Genomic DNA, 20,118 nt, shown 5'->3' with positions numbered 1-20,118 from the left:
AAGGCGCTGCACCCCGCCCTGGGTGAACGGGAGACACTCCCTGAGGGGCAGGGGTGGAGGCCAGGAACTCCCCAGGGGCAGGTGCAGGGCGACACCTGAGGACAAGACAGCGGAAGGGAGATGAACCCATGGCCACTTTCGACCCCAAAGGACAAGAAAGCCCTGACCAGCCTCATGTCATCTGAGTCCAGCTCAACTGGCCATGAAGCCTCCACGTGGCTCAACTACAGGACAGGCGGACTTGTCCCACTGCACCCGTGTGGCCAGAAGGCGCCCGCGCCGGGTGTGAGTGTCACCTGCTTCCGCTGGGGTCCGCTGCTCCTTCTATTTTTCCAGCTTTGCTGCAGCGTCACTAACACTGGAATATCTCTGAAGCGCACATCGTGCTGGTAGGGTGCACATCTACACCGCGACAGGGCTCCCCATCTTGCTAATTCGCACATCCGTGGTTTCAGTTTTCTAGTCTCTGCTGTTCTCATACACAAGCTGACTCTGGCAGTCAATAAAAACAAAAACAAGATACATCAACAAACAAGAAAACGTGCTCCGCCAACATGAACTAGTTGGGGGGGGGGGCGCCCGGCTGGCCTACTCGGTGGCGCACACGACTCTTGACCACGGGGGTCATGAGTTTGAGCCCCACGTTATACACAGAGCTTGCTTTAAAAAATAAAGATTAAAAAAACTAAGAGTCAATAGAACCAAACGTGGAGAAATGACTCAGATATTGGAATCTCAGAGCAAAACTTTAAAAAAACCATAACAAGTGTGTTTGGAACCTAGAAAACAAGGAGGCCGATGTCTGTGAAGAGAGCCGAACAGAATTGCAACGCGGAACACGCGGTGTCGGAGAAGACACCGCCTGTCTGCCGCCTGTCTGCCACCTGTCTGCCGTCTGTCTGCCGTCTGTCTGCGGGCTGGCAGCGGCATGGCAGGAAATCTCTGAACTTGGGGGCACAGGCAGAAACTACCCAAACTGAAGCAGAAGGATGGTGCATTGGGGGAAGTGCCACCTGAGGGCAACATTCTCGGCCAGCACATGTGAACCTGCAGCCCCAGAGGAGACAGAATCTGAGGCATAAAAATGCCTGAAGAAATAACAGGCAAGGATATTGCAAAAATAACAGAGAACCAGAAATCCAAGAAGCTTGGCAAACTCAACGGGAGAATACAAAGAAAACCCTCCAAGGCACACGGCAAACTGCTGGAAACCAGGATGGGTTGTAAATCCTGAAAAGAGCCACACGGGAAAGAAAAAAGGACAGTGCGACAAGGGAATCAAGGCGGAGACCTCTGCCGTCATCTGAGCTCGCGGCCGCAGGTGGAACAGCACCAGCCCACATTTCTGTCTCTGCAAAAACATCCCTCAAAACCAGAGACACGTGGGGTGGCCCCAGCACAGTAAAGGACACCTCCCACACCCCGGAGTCCACCTGTATTCTAAGCACGAAGACTCGATGCAAAGTACCTGCACTTGTCTTTCTTGTTAACACGTTCTTCGCCCCCTCCGCGGACTGCCTGACGGATGTGCCGGGCCGGGCACCCCACCCTGAAGACCACTGAGCCTCTTCAGGGCACCCCCAGAATTTGCCTGTGGCAGGCTGGGTCACCAGGGTCCCCCATGGCCGGAGCAGTACAAGCCCTTCTGGAATCTTCCCCGAAGCCTCGTGCGCAGCAGCTCTGGATTCGACAGGAGACGGTGGCTCCGCGCTCACGGGCCCGGGGGCCTGACTCACGGAGCCCCCACCCCAGGCCTGCAGCCTCGGCCCCAGGAGGCTCGGCCCCCTCTCCCCAGCTCCACCCTTCCCATCCTGGCACCTGACGGAGGGAACTCACCTCTCCAGAAGGGCGGATGGGAGGCCTTCCACACCGCAGGACCTCCCCCGGCCAGGGTGGAGGCTGAGACAGGCCACCCCCAGCCTCAGCTCCCAGCAACGTCCCCGGGAGCGGGGAACCCGCAGACCCCTCTGATGACACAAGGGCACGGGCCCCAAGCTGTGGACCAGAAGGGCGAGCAGGGGCAGCCTGATGGACGAGGCCGGGCCTGCGTCCCGGGATGGACAGTGAGGCCCTGGGCTCCCAGGTGTCCCGCAGGGGTGACAGCGTAGAAGTGGTGGATTTGTGTGAGGGAACGCAGCCTGAGGCTCTTGCCAGCAACGGGAACCTCTGCTCCCGGCAAGTTGCTCTGCAGGATTCCCTTGCTGCATTTTTATTAAAACCTTAAACCCAGAATAAAGGCAGAGATATACAAATTTATTTCTCCTCTTGAAGAGACACCTGGCGACACGTCCACAGAACAATATCCATAATCACTCAGCCACATTTCCATACCATTTGACGCAATTTTCTGGAAAGGAGAGGTATATTTTCAGAGCGGGGAGATCTGTGTGTAATTTTAACCTCCCCGCCTCCCACCCGGAGCCCCGCAACACACAGGCGGCCAGGGTGTGGCCGGACCGGCCCCCCATGTCCCCGCTGGGCCCCCACGCAGGTCGTAGCTCCACGGGCCGGCCCTGCGGGCTGGGGCCGTGCTCCAAGGCTACAGTGCCTGCCAGACAGCTCTGGCCAGGACGGGTCGCCTCCTCCCCAGATTAACCAGCAGCAGAAACACCCTCCAGGGCCCTGCGCTGGGCAAGTCTGTGCCCCTGAGGCCTCGCTTTGCAGGCGTCATGCCCACAGGGGCAGCGGCCACTCCAGGGCCAGGAGTCCCAGACAGCAAGGCTCCCGAGACCCCAGGGATGGCTGACGCAGGCAGCTTAGGCCCCTCGCGCGTGGCGACCACAGGTGAGGGGCCACCACACGGGCAGGCATGGGAGGGCACCCTGACAGGAAGAAATACGTGGGGGACCCAGGGATCCAGCCATCCCCTCGGAAGGCAGCAACCCTGGCCTACGAGGGCAGCACCGCAGAGATTCAGATCCCTGACCCAGGAACGAAGGTTTGGGCCACACTGCAGGCAAGACACCATCAGCCAGAGTGGTCCCCGAGAATTCAGACTGGAGGGCCAGGGTGACAGGGGCTCACCCCACTCACCACCTCCCTCTGAGCCACCCCAGTGTGAGCAAACACATCCATGCGCTGTAACCTCAGATCTTCACCTGCGGGCACGTCACTGATCTGAAGCCCCAGATGGCACGCTCTGAAGTCCGTCACGGCCTTCCTGCCAGGCCAGGCTCCCTGAAAGCTGCTCAGCCCACGCCTGCACACAGGGGACCCCACTGGTAACTTGGCTCAGGAACTCTCCGATGCTTTGTCAAACTTCCCCAGAACCGTGCTGCCATCTGACCCTTCCTCCAGAACTTTCTTCATCCCCACGGCCCTTTTCTGTGAGGATCCGACCTGAATCACACCTAGCCGGCCTTCCCAGCCTCCACCGAATCCCTCCCACCATGGTCTCTCTCCCGATAAAGCTCTCTCCCAGGCATCTCTCCCGATAAAGCTCTCACACAAGTAATCCCACCTTGCTGTCTGCTGCTGGGGGAACCAGCACAGGTACACAGAAAATCCAAAGAACCCATAGATAAGCTAGTACAATCAGTGGGCAATTGCTACAACAACTTAGCAAGACTTCTGGATACAAAATCAACATATAAAAGTTGCATTTCTGTGTATCAGTAACAAGTAAAAATCCTACCTTGAAGAAAATACAGGCACCCCTGGGGGCTCAGTTGGTTAAGCATCTGACTCTTGATTTGGGCTCAGGTCATGATCTCACAGTTCTCGTGGGATCAAGCCCCGTGTCAGGCTCTGTGCTGACAGCGCGGAGCCAGCTTGGGATTCTCTCTCCCTCTCTCTCTGCCCCTTCCCCCACCACCTCCCTCCCTCCCTAAATATTTTTTTTTTAATACACTACCATTTAAAAAATGAGGCCCCTAAGAATAAACCTAACAAAAGATGTACAAAGTCATCATGGAGAAATTTATAGGATTTTGAAAGGCATTAAGACAAAAGTAAACACGGAGAGATATACTATGTTCATAGATTGGAATAAGCAATATTATAAACATGTCAACCTCTCTCCAAATTGATTTATAGACAGTACAACCCTAATCAAAACATTATTCTTTTCTGGGAACTGGACTCTAAAATTTACATGAAAGGAAAAAGGTCAGAAATAGCCAGGGGTTCCTTGAAGAAGAGTAAGAAGTTTAAAGCACTTTCCTTAAGAGATACCAATATCTACTATAAAACTATAGAAATCAAGACAGTCTCGTGTTGACGCAAGGACAGACAATTTGACCAATGGAACAAAACCATGAATATGTAGATTTCTGGCTTATGACAGAGTATTTCAGATCAGACTTCTCAATTGTTGGGACTTGGAAACTGAATAGTTATGGAAAAGAAATGAAATTGAACTCCTACCTCACACCATATGTAAAAATTCATCCCAGGTAAATTGAAAACAAAATGTGAAAGATAAAACTATTACATTTTTATTTTCCATGACTGCAGGGTTGGGAAGTATTTCTTAAACAAAATGCAGCATTTGCTAACCAAAACATTTTTATAAAACAAAGATTGACAGATGGGTCAATATTATAATTTAAAATATGAAAAAAACAATACAGGGGCCCCTGGGTGGCTCAGTAGGTTAAGCATCTGACTTCGGCTCAGGTCTGATCTCACAGTTCGTGAGTTCAAGCCCCGCATTGGGTTCTGTGCTGACAGCTCAGAGCCTGGAGCCTGCTTTGGATTCTGTGTCTCCCTCTCTCTCTGACCCTCTCCTGCTTACACTCTGTCTCTCTCTGTCTCTCTCTCTCTCTCAAAAATAAACATTAAAAAAATTTAATAAGATAAAAAGACAACACAAAGAAAGCATACCAGAAATTGAGAAAAGATGTGTGCAATATCTATAACTGACAGAAGATTCGTACATAAACTATATAAAGGGGTGCCTGGTTAAGCGTTCATTTGGGTTGGACTTCAGCTCAGGTCATGATCTCTTGGTTTGTGAGTCTGAGTCCCACATCAGGTTCCCTGCTGTCAGCGCAGAGCCAATTCATATCCTCTGTCCCCGTCTCTCTCTTTGCCCTTCCCCTGCTCATGGGCACACTCTCTCTCACAAAAATAAACAATAAAAAAATATAAAAATATAAATATCCCATAAATCAATAACAAAATGACAAGAAAACAAAACAAAACAAAACTCTCCCAAAAGTACAAAAGACAAAACCAGGCAATTCAAAAAATGGGAAAATTCAATAGCCAGCAAATACATCAAATCACATCCAACCTCATTACTAGCTAAGAAATATAAATTAAAGCCATGAGATACCATCATACTGCAGCCAGACTGGCATTAAAATCTAGTGATAATTGTAAAAGCCAAAAATTGCAAATAACCCAAACATTCATTAAGAATAAAAGGGCTGAATAAACTGTGGTACGTTCAAAAACTGGAGTGACACATAGCAGTAAGTGAACTTCAGTAACTGCTCAAGGTGTCCATTATCAACACACTTAAGTTATGGGCACCAGTATGCCCTCACACATAAAGTGTTGAATTACAGATCCCACCAACAATCTGTTATTCTTAGCAATGCAAATGCAGGTGGTAAAATTACAGGGGAAAGGGGTCAGTGACAGAGTCAGGAAAGGTCACAGGAGGCTCCCACATTGGTAGAAATGCTGTAGATTTTAAACTAGAAGGTAGGAACATGGCTTCTGGCTTTGCAGTTAATCTTTAAACTTGACATGTCATAAACATATGCAGAGATTAATTACACAGAAAAAAATCTGCATCGCCAAAAGCTGCTTCTCTTAAAAAATAGTAACTCTAAAAACGTGACAAACCAGCACTCCAGTGAAACAGCTCGTCAAAATCATCTTCTTGCCAAATGCAACGATCAATTCTCTACCAGAATCTAATTCTGCCTTTCAGCAGCATGCAAAAGAGTTGACCACTCTTTTCCTGCAACGCTCTTCCCTCGGGTTCTGCGATACCCCAATGCTCCTGCTCAGCCTCTAAATATTGGGCATACTTGAGGCTGAGTCCTGGATCATCTTCTCTACACCCCCTTCGGGGTAACTTCACTAAAACCCATTCCTTCAAATGCTCTGTATATGCTGATGATCCCCAAATGTTTAACTCTAGCTGTGACCTCTCCTCTGAAATCCAGACTCATAAATCCAGAGTTCACTTCTCTGATGCTCTATCCTATAGCCTCTAGCTGCCTTGGCCTCCCAGGACAACCACCTCCACTGAAGTTAGAGACATTTCCATGCTCTGCCTAGGTTCCCTCTCCCTGCACTGCAGACTTTCTCCAGGAAGTAAGTTAGGGGTCACCTCAGGTTGTTTCACAAATCTCCCAGGTATCAGGGCTCTCCATTGCCAGGAGTACGTTGTCTCCATTGCAACCTGTTGTCTGGCTTCCCTGGTTGTGTTTGGTTTGGTTTGTATCAGGCAGAATACATCTGGTCTCTATTATTCCATCCTGGCCAAAAATGGCAGCCTTCCCTCTTTAATAACTCTGAAAGTGCAAATTAGTACATCATAAATGTTAATAAATGTTTGGTGAATGAAGTATCTAACTTTAAAACCACTGAGTACAAAGAAGGGTGTCTCAGCAGTGAGAAAAACAAATAGCAAGATGGTAGGCTTAACCCCAACTGCACAAATAACCACATTAAAGGTAAATAGCCTAGAAATCCCAATTAAATACAGAGATTTTATATTGGATTAAAAAAACAAACATAAGTGTGGCCCAACTATATGCTGTCTACAAGATATCCACTTTATTTATTTATTTTATTTTATTTTAGAGAAAGAGAGCATGAGTGGGGGAGAAAGGCAGAGGGGGAGAGAGGACAGAGAAAATCCTTTTTTTTTTTTTTTTTAAACTTTATTTATTTATTTTGAGAAAGAGACAGAACAAGCAGGGGAGGGGCAGCAAGAAGAGACAGAAGCCCAAGCAGGCTCCGCACCATCAGTGCAGAGCCTGATGGGGGCTCAAACCTACAAACTGTTAAGATCATGACCCGAGCCAACATCAAGAGTCAAACACTTAACCAGCTACACCATCCAGGGACCCCAAGAGTGAAAGAATGTTAAGCAGGCTCCATGCCCAGCACAGACCCCAATGCGGGGCTCAATTCCACAACACTGGGATCATGACCTGAGCCTAAATCAAGAGTCAGATGATCAACTGCCTGAGCCACCCAGGTGCCCCAAAATATCCACTTTAAATATAAAGCTACACATTTGCTAAATATAAAAGAATGGAAAAGATATACCATGCTAACACAAATCAAAAGAAAGCTGGAGTGGTTGTAATATAGACAAAGTATGTTTCAAAGCAAAGAGTATTACCAGAGATTGCGAGGGTCACTTTACAATGATAAAAGGGGTCCGTTCATCCAGGAATTATAACAATCCTAAATACTTATGAACCTAACAACAGAGCTTCAAAATACATAAAGCAAAAACTGAGAGAAATGCATAAGACAAATTCATGATTTTAGTGAAAAGATTGCAACACCCCCTCTCTCAACAAACAATAGGAAAAGTAGACAAAAATTAGTGCAAGTGCAAAAGACTTAAGCCAACCACCTTAACCTAACGGAATTCATAGAACACCACAAAACATCAGAATAAACATCCTTTTAATGTGTACCCGGGACACTTGCCAAGATAAGCCCTCTCTAGGGTCATAAAACAAATCTCAATAAATTTAAATGGATTCACCTCAAAAAAGTATATTCTCTGACCACAGTGGGATTACATTACACATCAAAAACAGAAAGGTACCTGAAAAATCCATAACAATTTGGAAACAAAATAACAAACTTCTAAATAACCCATAGGTCAAAGAATTAACCAAAAGGGAAATTTGGAAAGTATTTTAAAAGAACAAAAATGAAAGAACATATTAAAATTTGTTGAAGGAAACAGAAAGATCTTAAATCAATTACCTTATCTTCCATCTCAAGGAAAGAAAACAAAAGAAAAGCTCAGTAAGCAGAAGAAATAACAAAGATCAGAGTAGAAATCAGTAAAATATAAAGCAGAAAACAATGGGGGGAAATCAATGGCAACAAAAGCTGCTCATCTGAGAAGATGAAACTGATTAATCTCTAGCCAGATACGTGGGGAGGAGACACAAGCCTCCCATGCAGAAGAAATTTCAAATAATTTTTGTAGACACTCTCCCCTCAAAGGAGGGAGAGCAAAGCCCCTCTCCGCTAAGTGTGGGTTGCACCAGCGACCTCCCCCTAAAGGGCACAGGATGAAAAAGAGGGTAAAGGGGTAACTTCGCAGGGAAGGATGCCATCTCAGGCAGGCGACCAGGGTCGGCACCCACAGTGATAAGCCATGTAGACAGTGTGCACCCTGGATTCCCTGAGAGCAGAAGGGCACTTCTGGGGTCTTCCTCCCTGAATTCATAATCTCAGTCTAACCATACGACATCAGACAAAACCCAATTGAGGGACATTCTATAAAATATCTGACCAGTACTCTTAAAACTGGATAACAGAAAAACAAGAAAAACCTGAGAAAAATGTCACAACCAAAAGGAGCCTAAGGAGACAAGACAACCAAATGTCATGTGATGCCCAGAACGGACAGAGGTCCTGAATGGACAGGTGCTCGTTATGGACAGGTGTCCTGAATAGAACAGAAAAAACATCCAGCAGAAACATACAGGAGATGCATAGGTAATTTATAGTTTTCTAGTAGCAATGTTTAAAATGTAAAAAAAAAAAAAAAAAAAAGAAAAGAAAAGAAAAGAAAAAACTGGCAAAATTAATTTTAATATATTTTATTTAAGCAAACATATACAAAATATCACTTCAACATGTAACTGTATGAAAAAATATTGAGCTATTTTACATTCCTTTTTTCATACTAAATATTTGGGATTTGCAGTGTATTTTACACTTACACACATCTCAGTGCAGAGTAGGCACTTTTCAAGTGCTCAACACCTGTGATGGACAGGCAGATCTAAATTAATAGCTACAATCTAAAGTTGACAGCAATTGGAAACTACTATAATCACGGTGAGGACTCTTGGTTAATTGCAGGCTAATACACAGATATCGCTTCCTCTGACAAGTTTCAATTTGTGGTTAAAATGACAGCAAAAAAGCAGTAGCAGCTTTGCTAGGATTCTCTACATACTCATTTGTCCAGTCTTTTCCCTGAAACTATACCTGTGGGAGACTCTGTCCACACCACGGACAGAAATAAAAATCTCTATGCTGACAAGCACAGAGCCTGGGGGGTACTTAAGTCTTTTAAAAAGGCCTAAACAGGGAGAATCTATTTGTAAATCACCTACATGATAAAAGACTTACATCAGATATATATAAAGAATTCTCAAAACTCTGTAAGAAAACAACGAACCCAATAAAACATGGGAAAATATCTTGACAGACACAATTTCACGGCAGATGAGCCTATGGAAACACACTCGGTGTCATTAGACCCCAGAGACACGCAAGTTAAAAGCACAGTGAAAGGCCAGCACACACCCGTGAGAACATCTGAACTTAAGAGGCTGCTCCTCCTGCAGCGTGGACAAGGATGCGAGGACACTGGAGCTCTGGCTCATGGGCCCTGCCTTGCCGGCCAGGCCCTGAGACATGAGATGTAAACATGTGAGGTGTGGACGGCTAGCCGTGCCCTGTCCTAGCCACCAGGACGTGAAGGACGTGAAGGACGTGAAGGACGTGAAGGACGTGAAGGCCTTTATCCACAGACTCCGCCACAGCTGTTCACAGCAGCTTTACTTACAACAAATGCTGGAAACAAGGTAAATGGTCAACAGGTGAATGTGTTTCCTTGTGTGATGGGAGTTAAAAGCTCTCAGCTTAAAATTTTTTCCCAGTGGTTTGCCCCAAACCATTCCACGTACCCGAAGTAACCCTTCACACACTCTAAAGACCCACAAGTTCTCGTCTGTGGGTGTCTCTTTCTGTTCTTGTGTCCTACCACTTTTACATAGTAGCATTACGTTTTTTGATAACATGGTTTGACAAATCTGTGTATCTATTATTCTTCCTTTTCAGAAACTAACAACTGAGAAAAAAGCAAACTTCCCAGAAATTTTGAACTGTAACTATATCCACAGTCAGAATAAGACAATCACAGCCTGGTTAGGAACTAATGAAACAGAAAATGCACTCCATGAAAGCCTGTGATGTAATGCAAAGCGAGAATGATTCAGTCACAAACACAATGAGAAAAAGAAATTCCATATGTTTTCAATTCAGGAAAAAAAAAAAACAAAAGAGGAAGAGGAACATACTAAATACAGAATAGTAATTTAAAAACAAAGCAAAAAATGGCATCTATGCATAGTCAAATGATAATATCAAGAGATAATTCCTGAAAGACAGAGCCATGATCACACTGGGAAGGTGACCAGAAAGAAAAAAGAAAGCACGAATACGTAATACCGGGAACTAAGGAGCTAGAACTCAAATGTGAGTATTTCAATTACCATAAAGGCATCTACTTAATCATTAATGCCAACAAACTTGACAGCCTAAATGAAAACACGTGATTTCCTAGAAAGAAAAAGGAACCTGGAATTCAGAACCACAGTAGACTAGGAAAAAAGGCTGTTTATGACACACCCACCAAGACGTGTCCGGTGATGACACTGCTGAAACCGAGCAGGGTCCTTGGGAGGAATAATCACGACTTCAGGACCACAATCTTCTGACACAGCCAGAGCATCCGGCATCTTCTCTCCACCAGGTCAGAGTCTAACAGACCCAAGCGACTCCACCCAAGTCACCAACACACAAGGGAGCACCTCCGCCTTTTACGTAGGCGCTGCCCTCCCTTGATTACACCTCCATACATCTGCAAATACTGCCGTTCCTGAAGCGTAAGTTCCTCCGTGCTGTTCGGCACCCCTCATCCACTTACATGCGCACGAGCAGGGTGGTGAGTCCCTCTCGCCCACCGAGGCCCAGACGGCCATGCTCAGCTCTACACAGGTCTGCCGGGAAGCCCGGTGGGAGGCCTGTCCTCCCTGCTTGCGGCCACAGCGTCCACACCAACGTTCCCAGCGCTGAGGAGCCGTGCTCACGGGGAGGCCACTAGCCCGCCAGCTCCTTGTCCTCAGACCTCGGGTGCTGGTTTTTGGGAACACTCGTCCCTTCACGTAGACTTTGTGCCTCGTGACTCACTCTGAGTATGACTGTGCCTATTTGATACAAGTGCTTTTTTCCGAGTCAGATTTTCACGTTGGCTGTCCCATGGTGTCCCGTAAAGCCAGGACACGTTCTCCATAGGGCTGGGAGAGTTCCCTTGGTACAAATGTGTACACATGAAGGAAAGGTGCCCCCTGCCCCAGCTTGTCAAACCTGCTATAACCCAACAGGACTCAAGAGAGGCAAGTCCTGAGCGGAGACAAGCCGTGCCTGCAGCCTGGCACCTGACCTGAGCTGGGCGGTAAGAGGCGTCCCCAGTGACAGGAAAGCTGGGCTGGGCTCCCCGGAGCTGCCCGGGGCGAAAGGCGTCAGCACACCAGACACAGGAGCTCCGTTCATCAAGAATGTGCCCAGAGCCTGACTGGACGCACACAGTTCTGTCCGATCTACACGACAGGCCTGAAAGGTCAGCACCACTACCGTTCTCCGGGTGAAGCAGCAGTGGCCCTCCCAGAGCCACGCCGGGTACCTGCCTCCAGGGACGACTCACCGCTCCAGCGGGCTCTCCCACCTCAACCACCCTGTGGGGAGCCCCGACTCATCACTGAGGAGACCAGCTCTGTGACAGGTCTGCCGGGTAACAGGACGTCCCCAGTGGGGTCTGAAACAACCTGGACCGCCAGCCCCCCTGTGGTTGCCACCTCCACGGTTCTGTCCAGGGACCGCCCCCACCCCGGGGGAGGCCCCTCAGAAAGCACCTCCATAACCCACTCGTCACTTCCTCCTAAGCTCAAACGGAGTTTTAGTTCCCAAATCTGGATTAGCATTTTCCAGAGTGGCTCCTACGGAAGATTAGAGGAGAAATGCTTTAAATAAAATAAAAACAGGTTCCGAGGTCAACAATCTTAGGGAAATTTCTCTGGGAGATACAGGTAACCCCTGCTTTTCAAAAGCCCCCATCACGCCACTTGGCTTTCACAAAAGCCCCACATCAGTGCCTGTCTGGAGAGGATCTTCCAGAGCATTCAGGGCTGGCTTTGCAGCCCAGCACCCTCGGGGGACTGCGCTCCCATCGCTCTGCTCAGCAGCCAGCCGGAGTTCTGCACTGCACCTGCTGGCACCCGGGCGTTTTCTCGATCCTGTGCCTCTTCTAGCAAGATGCACCCCGAGAAAAGCCTAAAAGGTCGCTTTGGGGCGGGGGGGCAGGGGGGCGCACGCAGACACTCCTCCATACACGTCACAGCGGACTGCTACTTTGCTCTCCTCCGACTCGGCTTATGGAAGTCCTCACGGGAGGACCACTCTGGACACGGCACTCCCTCGCTCCTGGGAAGTGTTCCGGGACAAAACCCTGCTCCAAACTCCAATTTTACAAACTTTTAACCTAAACTACGCTGCTCTCCTACAACGTTCAGATGCACTCTGCAGAGCGGGGACCCCCCAAGCGCCCTGGGGAACTGGGTGGGACAGCAGAGCGAGCTATGAGGGCAGTGCCAGCCCTGAGAGGTGGCCGCCCCCCTCCGCACCGAAGGGCACACGGGCTGCGTCCTAGGTGTCACCCTCATCCCCACGTGTGCCCTGCCACCTGGCGAGGGACCAGCTCTCCTCACAGCTGCTCCATTCAGGGAGGAACCGATACAGCTGAAAGACCGCTTTTAATTTTCTAAGTTTCACTTATGCAACATAATAAAGGCGGATTTATGTGACTTGATGACGTTTTTACAAAAAACAGTTCCCCACACCTGGTCAGTATATAAATATTTACAATGAAAAAATAGGCAAGGGAAAAGGAAGCCTTCCGTATTCATGTCAGTTTCTTTAAAATGCTCATCAGAATTTGAAAATAAAATAGTTCGTTCACTCTCTAGTCTCTATTTACATCGTCCCAACGGCTGAGGAAATCTGGGCTTGAGGGTGGCTGTTCAGATCACCGGGACGTCCTACACTATTTTAGAGTAGTTATCTGAAAGAGTAAATTAAATATAAAAATGTAAACTTTGAAAGAAGGATAAACGTGTAAAGGTTCTTACAGAAGTTGACATTTTACACACTACAGACCAAAATAAAATGCTCTGTATATTTTCTTAGCAGGGACATTCTGTTTCAATTGAACTTGATCATATAACAAAAATTGCCTCTAAGGAGGAGGTTAAAAAAATAGCAAGAACAAAATTACCATCTTAAGTGATGAACATCCATTTGCTCTAATTTTCTCTAAAAGCAACAGGGATTTCTCAAAAAGTGACAAATATAAATTATATCATGGAGAGCTTAAGAAGCCTCAACGAAGCATGGTATCTCGTAAATACGAAGACGTTAAAAAACAAACGAGTAGTGCAAACGGGCCTATGTAACTCGGTGACGTTACAAATACATCCACTCCGTGTGTGACGACAAGATTTGGATGTGACAGATGCCGTGCCCCCAGGAGCTTCAGGGGCTCGTGGGCAGCACGCCGGCGCCCTCACGGGTTCGCACGCGTGTTCACCTCGACCTGCAGTCCCCGGCGCAGGCGGCGCCGGGGGATACGGGAGGGCTCACGCGTGGGAGCCACGTCGCCCGCGGGAGCCCAGGGACACCCGCAGCCTTGGCTCTCGGGCCTCGTAGTGCTCGTTGAAGTCCAGCCTGAAGCTCAGGAAGCGCAGGCTCTCGTCGGAGCTGGTCGTCAGCAGCACCAGGAACTGCTGCACCACACCCTGGGGACAGGAAAGGAACAGGAACGTCAGCGGGGGCCCTGTGGCTCAGTGGGCTGGGGTTTCTGTCCACACCCACGGTCCTACATAAACCCCCACTGCGGCAGGCATCCCAAAGGAGGGCAGGGTGTGGGGAGGAGATGCCCGTGGGCACAGATACAAATGCGCTATCAATCGATTTTATTTAAAAGAACCAACACGTTTCCCTTTCTGCCCTAAGTTCTGTAAGAATATGCAAAGCAGTGAAGCTTCTGATGTTCAAACAGCCTATTCTTTTTATTATGTTTAACCTTACGCTCTTAGAAATGTACCCTTCTTTTTGATGTTTACTTATTTCTGAGACAGAGACAGAAAGAGAGAGAGACAGAGCATGAGCAGGGGAGGGGTAGAGGGAGAGGGAGACACGGAATCCGAAGCAGGCTCCAGGCTCCAAGCTATCAGCACAGAGCCCGACGTGGGGCTCAAACTCAAGAACTGTGAGATCATGACCTGAGCCGAAGGCGGACACTTAACCGACTGAGTCCCCCAGGAGCCACTTTTTATTTTAAATACAAAACCCAGAGTTACATTTTCATCTTTCCCTTGAGTTATGAAGAGGCCTGAATCATAAAGCCCTCACAGGAAAGCACAAGGCAAACATGAGGAAGGACCTGCCTCTAAGGCACGACCATTGGCTCCCAGGCCGAATCTCCTTCCTGAAGATTCACAGGCAGAGTGTGGAGCGTCACCTCCTTATCGAGGGGCTTTGTAAACGTGAGGGGACATGACTGTCCTCAAACCTTCAGACGGCAAAACCCAGCTGCTTCTCTGCAGGGCGGAGTCACTTAGGAGCACAAACCCCACCATCGGGTTCCTGAGTCACAGCCAGCAGGCGTGTGTCCGTCAAGCAGGTGAGGTTTGTCCCCACGCCTGCAGACCCGCAGGAGGTCTCATGTGCAGAGAAGTCCTCGCTGAAACACCACATGCCACAGTCCTCCCAAACCCCAACAGCACCTCAGTCCCTGTCCTTGCTCCTGGGGACTTGGGCATGTGACACCAAGGGACACACACCTGAGCTGGTGCACAGCAGGGCGCTGTGGACACCCATGTCATTCTGGGAAACAGAGGGCTTCAGAGACAGTCTCTAAGCAATTCTATCACAAAAATATAAACAGTGGCTCCTTGCTGGGCAACAAAACAAACGTGTGAAGGTCACTACAGGGACATGTGAAGGACAGGTCTGTGCTCAGGCTGGGGACTCCAGTCATGGCTCAAAAGCAGAACATGATGGTGGCTGTTGATGCCCTGCTGTTTCCATAATTCAGAGAACAGAAGAGGACTTTTCTGTTAAGGGAAAAGAAATCCCAATGGCCATGATTTAGAAAGAAGATTAAGACTGTAATTTCAGTAAAACTGGGATTATACAGATTAAGATTCCTTCTCAAAAATGTATTAACTCCCTCAGGAAATATGTAATCACCCCTATCTCTTTGAGAAACAAGCATAGGGACAGACGTTTTCAAGATTTCTCTGCAGCAGATACACAACTCTCTTAATAGTAGCAGTGCACCTGCAGGCTCAGTCAGTTCACTGTCTGACTCTTGATCTCAGCTCAGGTCATGATTCCAGGGTGGTGGGATAGAGCCCCATGTTGGGCTCTGTGCTGAGTGTGGAGCCTGCTTGAGATTCTCTCTCTCTCTCTCTCTCTCTCTCTCTCTCTCTCTCTCTCTCTCCCTCTCCCCTGCTTGTGCTCTCTCTCCAAAATTAAAAAAAAAATTTTGAATTAAAAAAAATAATACGGAGCTGACCATTAGGTATCCATTTTTTTTTAAGTTTATTCATTCATTTTCAGAGAGAGAGTGAGTACGAGCAGGGGAGGGACAGAGAGAAAGGGAGAGAGAGAATCCCAAGCAGGCACCATGCTGGCAGTGCAGAGCCTGACGTGGGGCTTGAACCCATAAACCGTGAGATCGTGACCCGGGCCAAAATCAATATTCGGACACTCAACAGACTGAGCCCCCCAGGTGCCCGTAGATGTCCATTTTTAAAAAAAAAAAATTTTTTTTTAACGTTTATTTATTTTTGAGACAGAGAGAGACAGAGCATGAATGGGGGAGGGTCAGAGAGAGGGAGACACAGAAACAGGCTCCAGGCTCTGAGCTGTCAGCACAGAGCCCGACGCGGGGCTCAAACTCACGGACCGCGAGATCATGACCTGAGCTGAAGTCAGCCGTTTAACCGACTGAGCCACCCAGGCGCCCCTAGATGTCCATTTTTAAGAAATGTGCATACATGCTATTTCTGCACACGGAGGTAAAGTAGGTATTTCATTATGAAAACAGTATCCGGTGAAGATACTTTTGCACTGAACACAACCCCATCATCGTTAGGACATATTTTCAACAAACACGCAACAGTCACTAACGTCAGAGGAAGACACTTGGGAAAGGGACAAAGTCTTTCCCCGCCCACGTCACACGGAAGACCGCCATCAGAAGTGTGAGGACACGGGAAGAAACTAGATGCCATGAACAGGTGGCACCTTCGTGTGAAATCCTGAACCACGTGGAGACATTAGCACACAAATATGTAATTTTCAAAGGTTTTAACGTCAATGCTCTATTTGTCTTCCTTATTAGTTACCGGCAACCAAATGTAAAAATTCTTCACAAAATCTTTTCACCTGTATCTCCATCACTAAAATCACACTGAGAACAGATGGAACCAGAAGGCAAAACCACCACAGGCATAAAAGGCAGAGCCCATGCACTCTGGGCCTCGGCGTCTCTCTCAGCCTCCCGGGGCTGTGTGCCGAGTTCAGCGCCCGCTGCCCTGCGCGCCCGGCTCCTCCACAGCCCCCCGCACGCCCGCGGCGCCCTCCGGCCTCACCCCGGCCCTCCCAGAGCCCCCGCCCACCACCGACACCACCGGAACCCTCCCAGGCCAACATCGGGGGTGAGCCCAGGGTCCCTGGGAAGGTCACAGCCAAGACTGGGCACCACCCTGGGTGGAGGGTGGACCGAAAGGACTGTGTTCTAACTATTCTGATGGCAACGGTCTACTGCAGGAACACACCAGTGTGGTCCGGGCCCTGCCAGCACCTGGTAGAAATGGGCCAGTATCCGCAGCTGCGAGCACATTTTCGGGATAGATTCTCGAAACTCTTGAATCCTCCTGTTCTCCTCCTCCTCCTCTGCTGCCGTCACTCCCCACCGGCCCTAAAGAATGGGAAGGACCAGATGAAATTAAAATATGGGTGCAAGAAGCCGCCAGGGAGGACGGGGCTAGAAGGGGAGGGCGGGGAGAGGCGTGCTTCCCGCGTCCTTGTGCTGCCGCTGAGCACGGACATTTTCCATCAGCACACATGGGCACAGAGAACGCCCTCACTCTTAGTGACTACGGTTTTACAGTGCGTACGTAGCACATGACACTTCCGATAATTCGTCAAGCCAAGCAGCCTCTCGCGCCGAGCAATGCACCGGTCCATCACTGCGCGCTTTCTCGGCACAGATAGCACGCACAAAGGGGGGCCGACTGGCCCAAAGTGGGAGCCCGTGAGCCCTTGACGGTGGTGGGAACGCCTCTCGCTACTTCTCCTAAGCATGCCGGCTCTTTCTGCACTGGAAATAGACCTACTTCTGGTTCTAAGAGACTGTTCTCTATGGGTGGTGAGTCTAACTAAAGGGCTTTGCAGCCGGCCTGCACAGAAGTAGTGTAGGAACTCAGTTTATCAGTGGGAACGCATCCTGGTAAGACAACGATGAAACACTGGTTTCTCCTACAGCTGTTCTGTGTCCTCTGGAAGCTTTAGCACGTCACCCTTCCTGTTCAGACTCAGCCCACCGTGCTGCCTGTGGGTGTGAGGCAGGGCCAAGCTACAGCTGCCTGACTCCACCTACTGACGACCCATTGCCCACTGTCCTCAGTCGGGAACTGACGGTCCCAGGAGGCGTAGGGCCGTTTCTGGATGTCTCTCTGCTCACAACTGCCCGTGGTGGCGCCAATGACGTCCTGCTCCCTGCCGTGTTTTCACGGCTAAGTCCCGAGTGCTCAGGTTACTCAACGTCTCTTCTCTGCACACCATGCCCTACATATTTCCACATCAACTGTAGAGTTGGTTTATCATTTCTTACCGAAAGAAAAAAAAGTATGAAGGCCCACAAAAATCCCAGAACTGCTGGGATCAGAACCGGGATGGAACTGAGTCGGTTCTCCAATCCACGAATACAACATATTCCACTTAGGGGCCCTTTACGATCTCTGTGACGCAGCAGTTCGCAGACCTTGTTTGCCAAGGGCCAGGGGGCACACAGCGTGGGGTCTGTGGGCCGCCAGGCCGACACCATCACAATGCTGCCACCAGCCTATGCGGGCAGCCACGGACGGCTGCTCCAACACAACTCCATCTGCGGGAACACTCAGGAGGCCGGGCCCCTGTCTTCGTGCACAGTCTCTTGAACACCACAATGACCCTAGGTCCAAGTGACTGCTTCTGCAGTTATTTTGCCCACTGGATTTAAATAATTTCTCCGAGACAGTTCGAGCTTTCAGCTGTCCTATGGTTATCCCCAAGCACATCTGAACGAAACACACCGAATAGTCCTGACTCATTATGTAGATGCGTTCCACTCCGGTGCTGATGGCTTACAGTCTGGAGAGAGAACGTTCAACTCCCACACAACTGGCCACCCCGCTACTACAAGAATGTGAAAATCCCAAGGACTGATTTTTGCAGATTTTATATAGTTTAGTAATTCTCGAGAAGGGCAGATTCTGCGGGGCTGTGGGCAGCTTTACAAATCACAACAGTAACTGGCTTTTACTGAATGCTTCCTAAACGCTAAGTCACTGGCGTGCATGACACACGCCGACAGGTCACCACGGGGTCTTACTTAGCGTCACTCCCCTTTCACAGACAAGGAGACCTGCCCTGGAGAAGTCAAGCCACCCAGAAGGACGCCACCAGCGAGCACGGCCAGGGTGGAGTCTTTGGTCGGTCTGGCACCCGGGCGTGCCCGCACACGGGCCAGGCGGCATTTCGGGGTCACACACACACCCCCATCTTGGCGACAGTAGTGAAGCAGGCCTCTTCCTGTTCCCAGAAATCCTGAGGGGACGGCATGTGCTCTAAGTGGTTGTGAGTTTTCCACGTTAAATAGGGTCCTAACACAAATTTTAAGGAAACAGTTAAAAATAAAACTAATCAAACTGTGTCAACTGAAAAATTTGTCACTCAAGAAGAAGCACCTTGAAAAGGTAAAAAATTATACAGATTATATCAGATATAAGAAGTCTCCTAAACACCCCAACTTGCTCAATAAATCTTCACAATCCAAGGTCACGGAGGACACAAACATACCTTAGGGAGGTCACTGAAAACAGCCACAAGTGCACAACTTAAGTTCCCATGTGGACACACACAGCCACCAGCTCCAGGGGACAGGTGACACAGAGCTGGGCACCGTTTGCAGAGATGTCAGCACCTCCCTCATGGGATTCCCGCGGGTGCGGTCTTCATTTATTTTCAAGACAGGATGACAGCAATGGTGACCGGTCCCCTGGAGCAGTCAGCACCGCCTCAGGACTCCGCACGCAGGTGTGCGCACGGCGCCAGTCGAACATTTCAGCAGGGAAGTTACCTGACGTATTCGTGACTATGGTGGCAATAAGCTCATTTTTAAACCTGGTAAAACCCCCGGTGTCACAGCCATACCTCGACTTCATTCTGTTTCTTTTTCTCCTCAAACTGTAATCGTCTCTGTAACTCTTCCAGAGCCGCTCTGTATATCGCGTCTTGAGTGTTCTGAAGTTCGATGATCTGATCAAACACGGCTCTTAGTTGATTTAAAAGTGCCTGAGGACAGGAGACAAAGATTTTTCTTTTAACGACTAGAGCCCCAACATGCTCATTCCCAAGTTGTTCCAAAGAACATGGACGAATAGTAAAAAGGCACGAAAAAACAAGATACCAACTCACACCCTCAAAGGGCTCTGCCTGTCCACTCGCGCGTACTGAGCACGCACCATGCGGCACAGGGTCCCGTGTCACCCACACCCTCAGAGCACATCACAGGCCACAGCGCAGCCCCAGGAGCAGAGATACTGCGAGGGCAGAAAGGAACAGGAAAGCAATTCCATTTTCTCCACCCTTTGGAGCCACACACACCCAGACCAGACATGGGAGACATGAGAAAAGAGGTTCTTAATGAAATAAAAGAAGAAACAGATTTCAGCACAGTTTTTAAAAATCAGCTCACAGCAGGCACACGCGGACGGTCCCACACTGGAAGCCACCAGTGTTTGGGCCCAGCGTCTCCACACTGCACGGCGCCCTCCA

The 20,118-nt window shown here is 48.9% G+C and overlaps 1 protein-coding gene across 5 annotated transcripts in view; it reads right to left on the bottom strand.

The window, feature by feature from the left end:
- Positions 1-8,746: 8,746 nt before the first annotated feature.
- Positions 8,747-20,118, bottom strand: part of TUBGCP3 (tubulin gamma complex component 3) — a 75,060-nt gene continuing 63,688 nt past the window's right edge. For 3 of the 5 annotated variants that reach the window (XM_078452931.2, XM_060636664.3, XM_060636666.3), the window contains 3 exons: positions 19,495-19,635; positions 16,822-16,999; positions 8,747-13,805 (listed from right to left, as the gene is read on the bottom strand). In XM_078452931.2, coding sequence (XP_078309057.1) covers positions 13,594-13,805; positions 16,822-16,999; positions 19,495-19,635 — 531 coding nt within the window. In that variant the 3' untranslated portion in view covers positions 8,747-13,593. The remainder of the gene's footprint in view (positions 13,806-16,821; positions 17,000-19,494; positions 19,636-20,118) is intronic. The other 2 variants (XM_060636667.3, XM_078452933.2) reach the window with 1 other exon arrangement.

This window comes from Panthera onca, chromosome A1 (assembly GCF_046562875.1).
Source record: "Panthera onca isolate mPanOnc1 chromosome A1, mPanOnc1 haplotype 2, whole genome shotgun sequence".
Lineage (NCBI taxonomy): Eukaryota > Metazoa > Chordata > Mammalia > Carnivora > Felidae > Panthera > Panthera onca.
Note: the sequence above shows the minus strand (reverse complement) of the source record. Positions and strands in the feature narration are given on the sequence as shown.